The sequence below is a fragment of the Camelina sativa genome, chromosome 6, assembly GCF_000633955.1.
Source record: "Camelina sativa cultivar DH55 chromosome 6, Cs, whole genome shotgun sequence".
NCBI classification, from domain to species: domain Eukaryota; kingdom Viridiplantae; phylum Streptophyta; class Magnoliopsida; order Brassicales; family Brassicaceae; genus Camelina; species Camelina sativa.
In genome coordinates, this window is record NC_025690.1 from 17,550,441 (window position 1) to 17,565,809 (window position 15,369).

Below are 15,369 nucleotides of genomic sequence, written 5' to 3' on the forward strand. Positions count from 1 at the left end.
AGGATGGACTAATCCGGTTCGGTCCGGTTCAAACTCAATTCCTCGATTTGATTTTGTTTTTTATGCCCGGTTAAGTCCCGGTCCAGAAATAAGATCAAGTTCAAAAAAAAAAAAACCCCTAATTCTTCAAAAATCAAAACCTCTCAGTCTAGTCCAATTTCTCTCTCTCCGTTTCTCCGGCGAATCTCCGTCGCCGTTCTCCGTTCACAGTCTGCTTTTATCGCGAGTCTAATCCACCAAAATTGGGCTGATAAGTAATTGCTTTAGATTCGAACACCGAACAAAACTTCCAAGTCACTGAGTTCAATTTGAAATTGCGGATTCTCATTCTACAACACACTCTACAGAAGAAGGACAATGGCATCTTTTCCTCAACCCGGTTCCGTCACCGTCTGCGAGATCAACAGAGACTTGAGTATGTATTATAGCTTTCTTCCTTTCAGAGCTTATCTTCTCTATTCTATTTTTTAGGGCTTTCGAAACTTCTTCTGAGCTATAATGGTTGGATTTACGGTATGCAGTTACGGGTCAGAACTTGTCTGATGATCGAGCTCAAGAGACTTATGGAAAACTTCTCGTATGTTCTTTTTTATTTTTTTATTTTTTCAATTCCTGATTTCATATAGCTTGATACCATTCTAGTAGATAGCTAAACTGTGTGTTGAAAAATTTGGGGGGGGGGGGGGTTTTGGTTTATCACAGGGAATGGTGTTTAGCCCTGTTTCGTTCGACTCTACACCTAGCCCTCTGCAGGCAAAAGAGAATGGAGATAGAGAAGAAAGTGTTGTTAGAAAAGGACTTGTGGCTACTCTGCAAACCATGGTTGCAGACTCTCTTAAACAGATTTTACAACCCACCGATGTAAGAATTTTGGTTGACTTCTATGTGTTTGTTAGTTTATTTGGTGGACTAAACAAGGCTTAGCTTTTTGTGATGGTTAGTTACAAATACTTTTCTTTATGTATCTAGGGGAATTCAAAATAGGTGTTTTAGGATGTTCTCTGCAGTTTTAAAATGCCATTATCGTAGCTGTTAAATTAAGGCACAGCCTCGCTCACCTTTTCGTTTTTAGGTAACTCTCCTCTCAGAGATTGATCTTCAAGGAGTGAGTTGGCATCAGGGGAAGCATATTCTTGCCTTTATATCCGGTTCAAATCAAGTTACAATTCGTGATTATGAAGACAAAGGTATGTTTTTTAATTCAATTCCAGATTCCTAGTGCACATGTGCCGGAGTGTGCATACAGTTTCATATTCTTCTTTTGAACAGATGAGAAAGAACCTTGCATTTTGACAAGTGATTCCCAGAGAAGTGTTAAAGCCCTTGAGTGGAGACCAAATGGTGGAAAATCCCTATCCGTAGCCTGTCGGTGTGTATTAATGACCTTCTGATACTGTCTACTTTCTAGAATAGCTAGTTTTATAGATAGATAACTAAGTTTGATTCTACTGTGACATCTGTTCCTTTGAAACAGGGGAGGAATATGCATATGGGCTGCTTCCTATCCAGGTAATATGGCATTGGTTAGATCCGGTGGTTCCGCGCTGAGGGGAAGTCTATCTCGAGGATCTGGAACTCGCTGGATTTTGGTGGACTTTCTTCGGGGTCATAATGATGAGCAAATTAGTGCTCTCTCATGGAGCCCCTGTGGAAGATATCCTTAAAACGTTTTCTGCTACAACTGTTTCGCTTTACTTCATTTTGGTGTTGTTAGTTAACTGCACATGTTTTCAAGATCATTTCAATTACCATAGTTGCTTATCAAACTGAATCTCAGGTCGGCATTTGTTGGGAAGATATTTGGATTTTCTTGGATCTTTTCTAGTCTTTGCATCACATGAGTCCCTAACTTTGTCCATCCTGTTATTCCTTGACCTATTTTCACATATTTAGCATCAGCCTCATATGACAGCTCATCTTTCACCATATGGGATGTTTCTCAAGGTAATAGAAGGGCAATTTAGAACTCTTTCTTAGTGCACATTAGCATGCAAATTTTTGAACATTTATCCTTCTTGCGATGTATCAGTAAATCAAGTCCAAACAGTTGAGGACTGAACTTGTTTTCTTTCTCTTATTCTTGAGTTGAGATATGAGAAACTGCATCTTGCTTAAGTGGATTGAGTTCCTTGTTTCTTCTGAAAGTGATCTCTATACATCTTCCAGGAGCGGGGACACCTATTCGACGGGGACTAGGCGGCATATCAATGCTCAAATGGTCACCTACAGGAGACTACTTCTTTGCAGCAAGATTGTAAGACATCAACTCTCTTTCTATTTAGAGATGTGGAAAATAGCCTCCCGTTTGACGTGTTTGCTAATCACATATTTTTTTGTCACAGTGATGGGACGTTTTGCCTTTGGGAAACAAACACATGGACATCTGAGCCCTGGTCTTTGTCAACTGGATCTGGATCTGTCACGGTAAGTTCAGTCGTGATCCCACATAGGATAGTGAGATATGCAGTAGCGTATTGCTAAAGGTGGTTTTGTTGGATGGGTCAACGTTGCTAGTGTTTTATGCATTGCATATGTGCGCATACTTCATTCTGTTTACTAAGCATTCATTTCCCTTCTTTTATGTATGAAATTGCAACTGTGTCTCATCTTCTTCAATAATCTAAGCTAAAATACTTCTTGATACTAACTTTCATAGGGTGCAATATGGGATCCTGAAGGACGGTTTATCTTGATTTCGTTTTCGAAATCTTCAACACTGGGCTCAGTTCATTTCTCATCCAAGCCACCATCCTTGGGTATGTAGAAACTTCAAAGTCTTTTGCCTATACTACTAGAAGAACTTGCCAGTTACCATACTAAACCTCTGTTTCTTTTTGGTTTACTATCAGATGCCCATCTTTTACCGGTTGAATTGCCAGAGATTACTTCCCAGACTGGCTGGTAAATTGTTTGGTTGTTGTTGAATAAACCCGGAAAGGCCTTTCTCTAATTTATTTCCTGATATTGTTGTTTCTTAAACTGAATAAACCAGTGAGGGAATCAAAAATATAGCATGGGATGCATCTGGGGAACGATTGGCTGTATCATATAAAGGAGGCGATGACAATTACAAAGGATTGATTGCCATCTACGACACTCGAAGGACACCCATTGTATCAGCATCACTAGTGTAAGTACTTCCTTTTGTTTATCTATTCCATCTGTCTTGCCCTTCTTTTATATATGTTTGCATTGTCCAAACCAATTAACAAATCTTCATGCTTTTATGATTACAGCGGTTTCATCAGAGGACCTGGAGAAAACCCGAATGCTCTCTCCTTTTCATTCCATGACAAGTTCAAGCAAGGTCCACTCCTTTCCGTGGTAAGCCATATGCCCACTTAAGTCTCTTTTCATGCCAAAGTATTTAGATAGATAGAACCAGTCAGTTAATCAACCTTTCAAACATATCGTATTGCAGTGTTGGAGCACCGGATTCTGTTGCACCTATCCTCTCATCTTTCGCTCACATGTTCTTCCTTAGTAGCCAAATGGTGCAAGTTTCCAAACATTTTGGTTCTATTGATAGACTGGTTACTCTATGTAGACGAATGGCTTCTTTAAAGAACTCATCTCGAAGTTAAATCCAAAAACAATGGTTGCATTTGAAGTACATTAATGGTCCTTGAACAGCAAAAAGAACATTACACAAAAAACAAATAAGAAAAGCAGCAAACAGTTGAGGCACTTCAGACATTCTTGTTTTTCTTCATCTTCGAAGGTGGCCATCGACCCTTCTTCCTCATCCTACGCTTACGAACCAGACGTTTCCTACGTAGCCTAATCTTTTTGGCCAGCTTCATCTTCAGCCTCAGTTCCAAGAGCAGTTTCTCTTTAGCTTCTTTTGATTCCAACGGTAGTTTATCCACTGGAACAGAAGCAACAACAGTCTTTGGTTCCTCATTGCTCTCGGGCTCAGCACCGTCAACGCCAGAAGCAGAGGCCTTCACCACAATTGCTGCAGCTCTTCCATGGCTACCACACAAGCTGTAAGCACTGAGAGAGACTCGGTTCTTGGACTCGACAGCGTTGGGTTTAAGACTCAAAACTGACAATTACACAATGAAGAAGCACAAAAGATCAGAGCATTACAAGTAAACCAAGTGTTCGATTAAATGTCTCAATTAAAAAAGCCTATTTCGATATCTTCAGTTCAAAACCTCACTGCTCTAAATCAAAAGCTACTTCTTCTTTTTTTCTCTCGAAAACCCAGAATTGAATTAGCCTAGGATCTCGAATTCGGCTTCATGGGTCGCTAAAGGTCGGCAAAACGAAGCTAAAGCGAAAATGTCAAAGACTAGAAACGAGTGAAAAGGCATTACCTTGTGAAGCGAAAGACGAAGGTTGAAGAAGGCGCGGCGAAGAAGAAGAAGAAGAAAGAGAGGGGAGAGAATTGAAGCAGAGAAGAGCCATCTCCGTCTAATGGAAGAGTTCGTCTTCAGGCTTTCTTCATTCCAAGTTTATTAGTTTTCTTCTGGATAAGCTTTTTTAACTCTCTGCGTCTTCTCAACGAACGGATTGGATTGTTCCGGTTTAGGTTGAATTGAGTCGGTAAAATCCGGTTTTGAATTTAATTCTTAAATTTGTCGATAAACCGGAATAAGTACCGTTTATAGAATCGTGAGTCATGACACGTGGCTGTGCCAGTGTCTTAATGGAGGAGAGAAAGCTAAGTTAAGGATGTTCCAGAGAATGATGTTGGTGTTGAGGAACTTCCAATGGCGGAGGACAAATCTGTGGAGAGAGAGAGAGAGAAACACATCTCCCAAACAGAAACCATAATCAGAAGGAGGAGAAGAAGAAGAAGAAGAAAAGGTGAGGATCGGAGGAGGGAACGGTTTTGGAAATCGCCGGTTTCATCCGATTGGCTGTGAGATCGATCGAGAACGCGGGAAGGGGAACATTGCAGATGAAGCTCTAGGAGTTTGGCCGCGGATTCTGAGATTGGAAATATTGAAGAACATCTTTTAGTTTCTCTTCTCAACGTTAACGCCGTCATGTCTTCTCAGAGTCCTGAACGAAAAAGATTCTATCAAGTCTGGCCCGGCAAAAATGTAGGCTTTTTTTTGTGATGATCTCACACAAAGTTTACATTTTTATGCCAAATTGTGGATTTGTTTTTATAAGGATTCTTGGCAATGAGCCAAATGCTCGGAATTGCTTCTGCTGCTTTCTCTTTGCTCTAGAGTTTGAAGAACATAGAGTTTCTAAGATTCTCTCCATAAAGTTTTAGCCTTTTATAGTTTAGACTCTGTCTATATGAATCATAGTCTGAAGTAGATTTCTCTATTGTTATTGGTGTTTCAGAAATTCTACTGTGGGGGAAGACTAGTGTTTGGTCCAGATGCATCTTCGCTTCTTTTGACCATATGTATGATAGGAGGGCCAGCTATCACTTTCTGCATCAGGATGGCTTTTTTGATTAGACGTCGTCACCCTTTGTTTCATTCTCAGATTTTAATTGGTGCAATTCTTCTCACATTCATGGTATAAAGCATTTTTACTCTTTACTTACTTTGTAAGAGAGATTTTTATGCCTAGATCCAAACTCTTACTTCTTCCTTTTAATGCAGGATTTCACTTTTCTCTTCTTGACATCATCGAGAGACCCCGGGATTATCCCAAGGAACAAAGAAGTGCCTGAGTCAGAGATTCCTGATGTTGTCACCCAATCTACAGAATGGGTGAGTAACAAATTAGTAAATGTGAAATTACCTCGGACTAAAGATGTAATTGTGAATGGCTTCACCGTCAAAGTGAAGTTTTGTGATACCTGTCTCCTATACCGTCCTCCACGTGCCTTTCATTGCTCTATCTGTAACAACTGTGTCCAAAGGTTTGATCATCACTGTCCATGGGTAGGTCAGTGCATCGCCTTGGTAAGTCTTACTGGAAATTCATTTCTCACTTCCAATTCAAAGAGCTGAATAAGATCTGTGAGTGTTGATATGTTTTATCTACGGGCTTCTTTGCAGCGTAACTACCCATTCTTCGTCTGTTTCTTATCATGTTCAACCCTCCTCTGCATCTACGTGTTTGTCTTCTCATGGGTCAGCATGCTTAAAGTCCATGGGGACTTCTATGTTGTCCTTGCTGATGACTTAATATTAGGTGTTCTTGGTCTCTACTGCTTTGTTTCCGTCTGGTTTGTTGGTGGACTTAGTGTCTTCCACTTCTACCTAATCTGCACCAACCAGGCAAGATTCTTTAGCTTTTTTGCAACAAGTGAACTGGATTTTGTAGTTTCCAAGTAGCTAGTCTGATTCTTTTGTTATGTTTACAGACGACCTGTGAGAATTTCCGGTACCATTACGACAAGAAGGAAAACCCTTACCGAAAGGGTATCTTAGAGAACTTTAAGGAGCTGTTCTTTGCAAAGATACCATCACCTTTGATCAATTTCAGAGATTGGGCACCAGAAGAAGAAGACGATGTGGAGGTCGGATCCATCACATCTAAGCTAAGCAGAACCATGGGTCCTCAAAACACGAAAATGAGCAGTGGTAAGCTTGGAGTACGGTAACAACAGTGGAGGCTATCAAGAGGATTTTAAGTGTGGATGAAGGCGCCACAGCGATTGGTTTGGTTTACCAAGAACCAGCGAATATAAGGAGAAACTCGAGCGTGGCTTTGAGACCAAGATAGAGCAAAGAAAAGGACAAACATGTGTAAATTTAATTCTTTAACTCAAAGCCTTGTAGCTCTCTCTGTCTTTACTCGTTGATAAGATCTTTTTAAAATCTTTCGCATTAAGAATAGGAATTAGGAGAATTGGTGTATATAGTGGTTTCTTGCGTTACGGGAAATTTAAACTTGGTGTGTATTTCATTGTCTCCAACTTTCTTTTATTAACGGTGACCTTTGCTGCAGGTTTGAGTTTGACACCACCTGGTGGTTACATGAGTTCTGCTCTAGATTTAGGCATGTCTGCATTGGTCAATGAGTTGAATTTTAATATATTTCAGTTGTTCAACAACATTGCAATGTGCTGTGGTAACTAATTAACTAGAGTGCTCTTCTGTCAAAGAAAGCTATTCAACTAGTTTTACCACTTCTGTTAACGGCTCTCGTACCAATGAAGATAGCCTCTGTGGCTAGAGTTACTCTTTTAGGGAGCGATCTCCTATGGCTTTCCCATCTTACATTCTCTCTTCTTCGCAACGAAAACAAAAGAAACCTGCGAATGTCTTAAGGATAGGATCGAGTTCGTGTAGCAGATGAGATGATCCAAAACGAGATTGAAATAAGCCGATGATCTATGCAGAAAATTCATCCGTAATATTGATTGGGGTTAATGAAAGCGACGACCAGTGCAGCAGCAGGTTTCGTGAATGTCACGACAACTAGTCAACTACACAATAGTGCAGTGAAGAAGGCTCGCGTCTGGCCTTGGCCAAGGGCTTTCCTTTGACGGCCCAACCGAAGTCCAACGAGGTATAGTACTTTTTTAATTATTTTATTTTATTTTAAATACTGTATAAAGATTTTGATTTCTTTCCTTTTTTTTCAATCAAATTTTTGATTTTCTGACTTTTAAAAAAAAGTAAAGAATGTTTCAAATATTTTAAAATTAATTTTTATTTACCTATATTTAATTACACAAAATTTTATTTTATTTAAAGTAAATGTAAGTCTTAAATTTTAATATGTTTAAAACAAATTTAACTGAGCATCCAGTTCTTAAGATTTTTTTTGTCCGCTAGTCGCTAGAGGTGTAACAAGTTCAACATGTTTTTATGTATTTATCAATTTAATTTTAAAGTTTGTAAAATAATGTTTTAAGTATAGTGTTTAATTTAACTGAGGGGGATTTATTGAAACCATGATTTTGGAAATTTGGAATTTTTATAGATTTTAGGGAAGCTGATATGATTTATTGTAAAAAATGTTCAAATTCCACTTATAGTCATGAAATTTGGATATCTGTAATTTTTAACTAAGGAAATCATCTCAGTTCCTCTCAAATCATTAAAAATCAAATCTACGAACTATTTTCAATAATAGTAAATTTTAAAGTATATTTTAAAATAATTAATTCAATAATACTGAATTTGTAATATAGAATAAAATCGAATTTGTAACACTAAATTTCATTAATCCATGATCGAATAACATAAAATTTGTCAGTTTTTCACAAATCACTTAAAATATCATTTTGAATACATTCCCTAAAGTTTTTTTAATATAAAAATATTTTAATTTTAATATGTTAAAAGTTAAAACCAAATTTAACATCTTTTTCGTTATAATTTTATTCGTCTCATCTTTTGAATAAATATTGTTTTAAGTTCTGATTAATGGGATTTTGACCATATATCTATTTGGTTTAAACGTTTAGTTAATCTGTAACGTTTCTAATATTCCCATTGGCTGCTCTCTCCTCTTTTATGGCTTCTGGATGTAGAGTTTATAAAAATGAAAATAATGAATGAGAAGATGAAAAAAACACAAAACGATGGAAAGAAATCTATCAATGTGTGAGGGCACGTTTAATTGAGAGATGATTTGACTTGCGTTCAACCAGCTCATTGTTTGCATCATTCTAATTCTATTTTACAAATATAGTTGGCCGACCATGATATAACAATTTTTAAAAAAACTAATAAATCTATCTTAGGATTAACAAGAAATTTATTCCTTGTTAGTTCTTACAAACAAAGCAAACATGAAACATACATGCTTGCTTATTCGCATAATCACCTTATCGTAATTACATACAATGTCCCCATTAACTCCTCTTCCTGTCTAAATTATTCGGTTATGATAAGCGAATAAAAAAAAAAAAATTATTACCCCCCAAAAAAAGGAAAAAACAGAGAAAAGGGATCGCGCAATTTTGCAAATCAGCGATATAATTTCTTGTGTGGGATTCGTTCGAGTGAGAGAGTCTGAGAGAGAGAGAGAGAGAGAGACGACAGCTTCCAATTTTTTTTTGTGTTCCTGTCTCTCTTCTCCTTCTCGAACTACAATCAAATTCGAGTGTTGGGGTGTAAATTACGAATCTTTTTTGGTCGGAAGAAAAAAAAAAAGAGTTTTTTATTTCCGTTTCTGGGGTTTTCTTCTTGATATTGATCTTTTTCTCTGATCTGATCATCATTGTGTATGGATTCTCAGATGGGTTTCTAATTCTGGGGTTTATTGTAAAAATTTCTTTACTTTTGGAGCTTTTCTTCTTTGTATTTTTTTTTTCTCTCTCTCTCAACCTCAGTTATGGCTTGGAATGAGACCAAACTCAAGAGGCTTTATCAAGTTTGGAGGGGAAGCAATGTAAGTTCTGAAATTAATGTTTCATTCACTTTGCTTTTCTGGAGAAGATTGGATTGATTGATCACATAAGTTTTTGGGCATGAATAAGCATCGCCACTTCCTTTTGATTCGATTTGATTCCTTTGAGTCTTATTCATTCTCTTATTAGTTGTATCTTGAGTCTTGATCCTTCATATATGGAAGAACTATGTTTGTTTATGCTTTTTGGATTATAAGCTGACTTTTATTTTTTTTTCCCTTTTTTTTGTCTTCAGAAATTTCTGTGTGGCGGGAGGTTAATCTTTGGTCCAGATGCATCATCTCTATATCTATCAACTATCTTGATCCTATGTCCCGCTGTGATGTTCTTTGTCAAAATGTACATGAAAATGGCTGATCCTCTTACCAAGAACCCAAATATTTGTATTCCAATCCTCTCCGTGTCTTGGATACTCACCATTCTGGTATGTCTTCTGCTTTCAAACTCTCTAGAATGAAATTTATGTTTTTTCTAAAAGTGCTTTCTGAAACTGAAGTGTCAATAGTTTAAAACTTCAGGTTATATTTTTCCTATTGATGACGTCTAGTAGAGATCCTGGGATTGTGCCAAGAAGTTTAAGGCCTCCGGAATCAGATGATGCACCGGATTCAACTACTCCGTCCATGGAATGGGTTAGCGGTAGAACCCCAAATATAAGATTACCAAGGGTCAAAGATGTAACCGTTAATGGACATACCGTAAAAGTGAAGTTCTGTGACACTTGTTTGCTTTACCGTCCACCTCGAGCTTCTCATTGTTCTATTTGCAACAACTGTGTCCAGAGATTTGATCATCACTGTCCTTGGGTTGGCCAATGCATTGGAGTGGTAAGTTTACTAAACGATTTTGCTCTACATTGGCTTATATAGGTTCGGTGTGTTTTGAATATGTTTTGTGATTCTGTTGCAGCGAAATTACCGATTCTTCTTCATGTTCATATCAACATCAACCACTCTGTGCATATATGTGTTTGTGTTTTCTTGGTTGAACATATTTCAAAGACATACGGATGAGAAGATTAGCATCTGGAAAGCTATATCCAAAGATGTTCTATCGGATATTCTCATAGTTTACTGCTTCATTACCGTTTGGTTTGTCGGAGGACTCACAATATTTCATTCCTATCTCATCTGCACTAACCAGGTAGGCGATTACAAAGATCTATGTTTCATTTCAATCTTTTCAAGTCTTGTTTCTTTCTCTGTTTTGTTTTAATGGTGAGATCTGTTTTGTGCAGACTACTTATGAGAATTTCCGATACCGATATGATAAGAAGGAGAATCCATACAACAAGGGAGTTTTAGGAAACATATGGGAAATATTTCTATCTAAGATCCCTCCATCAATGAACAAGTTTAGATCATTTGTGAAGGAAGAAGATTACATGATGATGGTTGAAACTCCTACTTCAAACCTAGGTGAAAGTCTTGTTAGCTCCAAGGAGAAGATCGATATAGAAATGGGAGGAGGAAAGATTGTTGATGAGAGTGGGAAGAGCTACTCGCTCCCTGAGATTCTCCGGAATCTAAATTATGAAGATCTCGAGGATGATTGTGAGGAAGATGACTTGAAGGCTAAGGATCATCACCACCATCATCACCATCAACATAATAATAATGAGGGAATCATCCCTTCTTTTAACCCGTTTTTCACAAATGAGAATGGTAGTAATAAAGATGAGAGAAGTGGAGAAGAAGAAGAATCAGGAAGATCTTCAAGTGATGATGATGGGANGCCAATGCATTGGAGTGGTAAGTTTACTAAACGATTTTGCTCTACATTGGCTTATATAGGTTCGGTGTGTTTTGAATATGTTTTGTGATTCTGTTGCAGCGAAATTACCGATTCTTCTTCATGTTCATATCAACATCAACCACTCTGTGCATATATGTGTTTGTGTTTTCTTGGTTGAACATATTTCAAAGACATACGGATGAGAAGATTAGCATCTGGAAAGCTATATCCAAAGATGTTCTATCGGATATTCTCATAGTTTACTGCTTCATTACCGTTTGGTTTGTCGGAGGACTCACAATATTTCATTCCTATCTCATCTGCACTAACCAGGTATGTGATTAGAAAGATCTATGCTTTATATTCCAATCTTTGCAAGTCTTGTTTCTTTCTCTGTTTTTGTTTTAAGTGTTTAAATCTGTTTTGTGCAGACTACTTATGAGAATTTCCGATACCGTTATGATAAGAAAGAGAATCCATACAACAAGGGAGTTTTAGGGAACATATGGGAAATATTTTTGTCTAAGATCCCTCCATCAATGAACAAGTTTAGGTCATTTGTGAAGGAAGAAGATTACATGATGATGGTTGAGACTCCTACTTCAAACCTAGGTGAAAGTCTTGTTAGCTCCAAGGAGAAGATCGATATAGAAATGGGAGGAGGAAAGATTGTTGATGAGAGTGGGAAGAGCTACTCACTCCCTGAGATTCTCCGGAATCTAAACTATGAAGATCTCGAGGATGATTGTGAGGAAGATGACTTGAAGGCTAAGGATCATCACCACCACCATCACCATCAACATAATACTAATGAAGGAATCATCCCTTCTTTTAACCCGTTTTTCACAAATGAGAATGGTAGTAGTAACAAAGATGAGAGAAGTGGAGAAGAAGAAGAATCAGGAAGATCTTCAAGTGATGATGGAAAACGCGGTCGAGTCTCCATTGAAGATGAAGAGAAAGTTGAAGGGTATGAACGAAATTGGAATACAGATAAAGGTATGAATATAAACGCAGGATCTGAAGATGGAACAAGCTCTCCTCAATCCACTTCTCCAATGCTTCGTAAATAGAGGTAATTTAAGCTTTATTTCTGTGTTAGCTTGCTTTTGAAGAAACCGTTGTCAGCCTTCTAAAGCTTTTATACCTCTCTTTTCTTACTTTGCTAGAGAAGGACTTGAAGCTGGAGAAATGGGAGATTTGTGCTTTTATCATTCATTCTTTTAATTGTGTTTCATATAATTTGTGGGAAACAAACAAAATCCAAGAAATAACAATCATTTAGGACTTGTGAGTTTGAGCTTCTAGATTTTTCATTTTTATTTCTCAAATTTTTAGTTGTATTTATATATATATAACCAGAATGGCTCATCTGGAAAAATCACCAGCATCACATACTTTTTTTCTCTTTTTTTTTTTCCTTATAAAAAAGATTTGGACCATGAATTGTATACTGTTGTCGGAATTATTTTTTTTCTCATTTTTATTTCACATTTGCATCACATATTTATGTATACTGTTGTCGGCATTATTTTTCTCTTATTTTATTGGTTGATTTCCATTTTTTTACATCAATCACATATTTAATATTTTCATCAAAAATGCTCTGTTAATATATTATCAAGAAGACAATGCAAAATCAAGAGACACCAATAACTTTTCGCCACGTGTCTGGCTCCCACATCAGAATTCAGATTTTCACTGGATTAGATTTTCAATTATATAACACCACACAGCTTCATCTTCTTCCTCTAGCTGCTTTGCTCTCTATCTCACTCTCTCGTTCTTCTTTGCTTCTGAGATTCATAGTCAATGGCAGCTGAAATGGCGTTGGTGAAACCCATCTCCAAATTCACATCCCCAAAGCTCTCAAACCCGAGCAAGTACCTCTCAGGGAGACGTTTCTCCACCGTGATCAGAATGTCAGCTACTTCCTCGCCACCTCCTCCGGCCACGTCCACCTCGAAGTCCAAGAAGGGGACGAAGAAAGAGATTCAGGAGTCTCTTCTTACTCCGAGGTTCTACACGACTGATTTCGAGGAGATGGAACAGCTTTTCAACACGGAGATCAACAAGAACCTTAACCAGGATGAGTTCGTGGCTCTGCTTCAAGAGTTCAAGACCGATTACAATCAGACACATTTCGTGAGGAACAAGGAGTTTAAAGAAGCTGCTGACAAGTTGCAGGGACCTCTCCGACAGATCTTTGTTGAGTTCCTTGAGCGGTCTTGTACTGCTGAGTTCTCTGGTTTCCTTCTTTACAAGGAGCTTGGTAGAAGACTCAAGGTGAGGTTTTTAAGAATAGATTTATGTTTCAATTGTTATGTGTTTTCTAGAGTTATTAGATTTATGAGATTTTTAGAATATATTTATGTTTCAATTGTTATGAGTTGTTCTTGGTTTGCTGTTTCTTATCTACGTTATGCTTATTAGATGGAAGTTAGAGCACATTTGAGACTTAATGTTGTGTCATTAGATTATTATATTGGTTTGATCTTTATTTTTGATATGTTGGTATTGCAGAAAACAAACCCTGTTGTGGCTGAGATCTTCTCTCTTATGTCCAGAGATGAAGCAAGACATGCCGGGTAAAAATCTCTTAACACCAAGAGCCTCTCTTTTATCTGAGTGTTTGTTCTTGAATTGGTTATTTGAATGATAAAACATTTTCTTGCAGGTTCTTGAACAAGGGTTTGTCTGATTTCAACTTGGCTCTTGATTTGGGTTTCTTAACAAAGGCAAGAAAGTACACTTTCTTCAAACCAAAATTCATCTTCTACGCGACTTACTTATCTGAGAAAATCGGGTACTGGAGATACATCACAATCTACAGACACCTCAAGGAGAACCCTGAGTTCCAATGTTACCCAATCTTCAAGTACTTTGAGAACTGGTGTCAAGATGAGAACCGTCATGGAGATTTCTTCTCTGCTTTGATGAAAGCTCAGCCTCAGTTCCTTAATGACTGGCAAGCTAAGCTCTGGTCTCGCTTCTTCTGCCTCTCGGTAATTTAACTAAACTCTCTTTAATTCTCAAATTCAAATGTGTTAACTAGCAAGAGGATTGGCTTTTGCAGGTTTATGTGACAATGTACCTCAATGATTGTCAAAGAACTAACTTCTATGAGGGTATCGGGTTAAACACAAAGGAGTTCGATATGCATGTCATCATCGAGGTAATGGAACTTGAAACAAGAAGATTAATATTAAAGCTGTGTTATGTGCCCCCTTTTCTGAAAATGTTGTACTTTTGTTTCAGACAAACCGAACCACGGCAAGAATATTCCCGGCGGTGCTGGATGTTGAGAACCCTGAGTTCAAGAGGAAATTGGATAGAATGGTTGTGAGCTATGAGAAGCTGCTGGCTGTAGGGCAAACCGATGATCCTTCCTTCATCAAGACCCTCAAGCGGATTCCTTTGGTCGCTTCTTTAGCCTCTGAGATCTTGGCTGCTTATCTCATGCCTCCTGTTGAGTCTGGCTCTGTTGATTTCGCCGAGTTTGAGCCTAATCTTGTCTATTAGTAGCAGCAATGTCAAGTCTTGAGTTTACGGCTGGATTCTTGATTCCTTGTAATTGAATGATCAAAACTGAGAAACATCTTTTTTTTTTTTGTAATAAACCAAATACTTTTGCTGCATATATATGATCAGATTGCACAATGGATTCACCAAAATTCAGATTTTATAAAACAGGTTGATACAGCTGAGTTTGCTACATACAAACACACAATACCCGAGTAACAACGGAACACAATCCCACCCTCTATGTATTGTGTGGAGGAGATTTATCCAAAGAGGAGGATAAAATATGAAAGCTGACCTCATTCCTCATTCAGATTTAGCCTTAGGTTTCTCTGGTTCTTCAGTCAGAGGCTTGAACACAACGTTGAAGAACCAAACTGCGAGCAATGTAGCCTTCACAGGTCCAAGCCAATACACAAGTAAATGCTCTTTTGTTATATGCTCACCGCGTGCATAAGCCCATCCCATAACCTGCCAAGATTCACACAGAAAGCAAAAAAACAATCAAACAAAAGATCAGTTTCTAGTGAAATCACAATCACAAGACTATCTTTTTGTTTTTGAATACATACAGCTGCAGGGTTCATGCATCCGCCGGTAAGATCAGAGCCAAGAATATGTAGAGTTAACTTAGCAAGACTACCAATCCAAGTCTTCATAAAGAAACTCCCAGGGATTTTTCTTGTGAGTCCCATTGAGAGCATTACAATGAAAAATGTTAGTATCCCTTCTGTTAAAGCACCGTGATGAATTGCTACGTTTAGTTTAGGTCCTTTCCCAATCTCAGGGAAAACGTGAATCACATGCTTAACCGCAAGGATTGATCC

At 37.8% G+C, this 15,369-nt stretch overlaps 6 protein-coding genes across 8 annotated transcripts in view; 4 read left to right on the forward strand and 2 right to left on the reverse strand.

Moving 5' to 3' along the window:
• Positions 121-3,615, forward strand: LOC104791981 (aladin). Its single transcript, XM_010517993.2, has 14 exons — positions 121-415; positions 522-577; positions 703-861; positions 1,073-1,187; positions 1,270-1,369; positions 1,475-1,654; positions 1,886-1,944; positions 2,167-2,254; positions 2,343-2,424; positions 2,657-2,756; positions 2,850-2,901; positions 2,993-3,130; positions 3,237-3,324; positions 3,422-3,615. The coding sequence occupies exons 1-14, from the start codon at positions 358-360 to the stop codon at positions 3,482-3,484; spliced, it is 1,338 nt and encodes a 445-aa protein (XP_010516295.1). The 5' UTR covers positions 121-357; the 3' UTR covers positions 3,485-3,615.
• On the reverse strand, positions 3,579-4,498 carry LOC104791980 (50S ribosomal protein 5, chloroplastic-like). The gene is made up of 2 exons (XM_010517992.1): positions 4,323-4,498; positions 3,579-4,048 (listed from the first exon to the last, which is right to left on the reverse strand). The coding sequence occupies exons 1-2, from the start codon at positions 4,411-4,413 to the stop codon at positions 3,690-3,692; spliced, it is 450 nt and encodes a 149-aa protein (XP_010516294.1). The 5' UTR covers positions 4,414-4,498; the 3' UTR covers positions 3,579-3,689.
• LOC104791982 (probable protein S-acyltransferase 1) lies at positions 4,630-6,840 on the forward strand. Its single transcript, XM_010517994.2, has 5 exons — positions 4,630-5,054; positions 5,308-5,487; positions 5,574-5,879; positions 5,976-6,197; positions 6,284-6,840. The coding sequence occupies exons 1-5, from the start codon at positions 4,998-5,000 to the stop codon at positions 6,521-6,523; spliced, it is 1,005 nt and encodes a 334-aa protein (XP_010516296.1). The 5' UTR covers positions 4,630-4,997; the 3' UTR covers positions 6,524-6,840.
• On the forward strand, positions 8,748-12,522 carry LOC104791983 (probable protein S-acyltransferase 4). Of its 3 annotated transcripts, none has more exons than XM_019246851.1 (7): positions 8,748-9,267; positions 9,522-9,710; positions 9,805-10,113; positions 10,196-10,429; positions 10,524-11,018; positions 11,947-12,095; positions 12,190-12,522. In XM_019246851.1, the coding sequence occupies exons 1-6, from the start codon at positions 9,211-9,213 to the stop codon at positions 12,091-12,093; spliced, it is 1,431 nt and encodes a 476-aa protein (XP_019102396.1). In that variant the 5' UTR covers positions 8,748-9,210; the 3' UTR covers positions 12,094-12,095; positions 12,190-12,522. The 3 variants fall into 3 exon arrangements, with proteins under 3 accessions (XP_019102396.1, XP_019102397.1, XP_019102398.1); XM_019246852.1 differs by having other exon boundaries at positions 9,211-9,267; positions 12,195-12,522; XM_019246853.1 differs by lacking the exon at positions 8,748-9,267 and having other exon boundaries at positions 9,618-9,710; positions 9,792-10,113.
• On the forward strand, positions 12,759-14,660 carry LOC104791984 (magnesium-protoporphyrin IX monomethyl ester [oxidative] cyclase, chloroplastic-like). Its single transcript, XM_010517996.2, has 5 exons — positions 12,759-13,306; positions 13,544-13,608; positions 13,698-14,025; positions 14,097-14,195; positions 14,279-14,660. The coding sequence occupies exons 1-5, from the start codon at positions 12,833-12,835 to the stop codon at positions 14,540-14,542; spliced, it is 1,230 nt and encodes a 409-aa protein (XP_010516298.1). The 5' UTR covers positions 12,759-12,832; the 3' UTR covers positions 14,543-14,660.
• The window catches only part of LOC104699172 (probable aquaporin SIP2-1), a 2,052-nt gene continuing 1,367 nt past the window's right edge, over positions 14,685-15,369 (reverse strand). The window contains exon 4 of the mRNA XM_010414506.2: positions 14,685-14,915. Coding sequence (XP_010412808.2) covers positions 14,849-14,915 — 67 coding nt within the window. The 3' untranslated portion in view covers positions 14,685-14,848. The remainder of the gene's footprint in view (positions 14,916-15,369) is intronic.

Excerpts from the sequence above, each read along its gene's own strand:
- LOC104791983 (XM_019246851.1), top strand. The coding sequence starts at position 9,211 with ATGGCTTGGAATGAGACCAAACTCAAGAGGCTTTATCAAGTTTGGAGG. Across the intron at positions 9,268-9,521 it reads AAGTTTGGAGGGGAAGCAAT|AAATTTCTGTGTGGCGGGAG; the intron begins GTAAGTTCTGAA and ends TTTTGTCTTCAG. Across the intron at positions 10,114-10,195 it reads TTGGCCAATGCATTGGAGTG|CGAAATTACCGATTCTTCTT; the intron begins GTAAGTTTACTA and ends ATTCTGTTGCAG.
- LOC104791981 (XM_010517993.2), top strand. The coding sequence starts at position 358 with ATGGCATCTTTTCCTCAACCCGGTTCCGTCACCGTCTGCGAGATCAAC. Across the intron at positions 416-521 it reads CGAGATCAACAGAGACTTGA|TTACGGGTCAGAACTTGTCT; the intron begins GTATGTATTATA and ends TACGGTATGCAG. Across the intron at positions 578-702 it reads AGACTTATGGAAAACTTCTC|GGAATGGTGTTTAGCCCTGT; the intron begins GTATGTTCTTTT and ends GGTTTATCACAG.
- LOC104791984 (XM_010517996.2), top strand. The coding sequence starts at position 12,833 with ATGGCAGCTGAAATGGCGTTGGTGAAACCCATCTCCAAATTCACATCC. Across the intron at positions 13,307-13,543 it reads AGCTTGGTAGAAGACTCAAG|AAAACAAACCCTGTTGTGGC; the intron begins GTGAGGTTTTTA and ends TTGGTATTGCAG. Across the intron at positions 14,196-14,278 it reads ATATGCATGTCATCATCGAG|ACAAACCGAACCACGGCAAG; the intron begins GTAATGGAACTT and ends CTTTTGTTTCAG.
- LOC104791982 (XM_010517994.2), top strand. The coding sequence starts at position 4,998 with ATGTCTTCTCAGAGTCCTGAACGAAAAAGATTCTATCAAGTCTGGCCC. Across the intron at positions 5,880-5,975 it reads TAGGTCAGTGCATCGCCTTG|CGTAACTACCCATTCTTCGT; the intron begins GTAAGTCTTACT and ends GCTTCTTTGCAG. Across the intron at positions 6,198-6,283 it reads ACCTAATCTGCACCAACCAG|ACGACCTGTGAGAATTTCCG; the intron begins GCAAGATTCTTT and ends TTATGTTTACAG.
- LOC104791980 (XM_010517992.1), bottom strand. The coding sequence starts at position 4,413 with ATGGCTCTTCTCTGCTTCAATTCTCTCCCCTCTCTTTCTTCTTCTTCT. Across the intron at positions 4,049-4,322 it reads TTCGTCTTTCGCTTCACAAG|TTTTGAGTCTTAAACCCAAC; the intron begins GTAATGCCTTTT and ends TGTAATTGTCAG.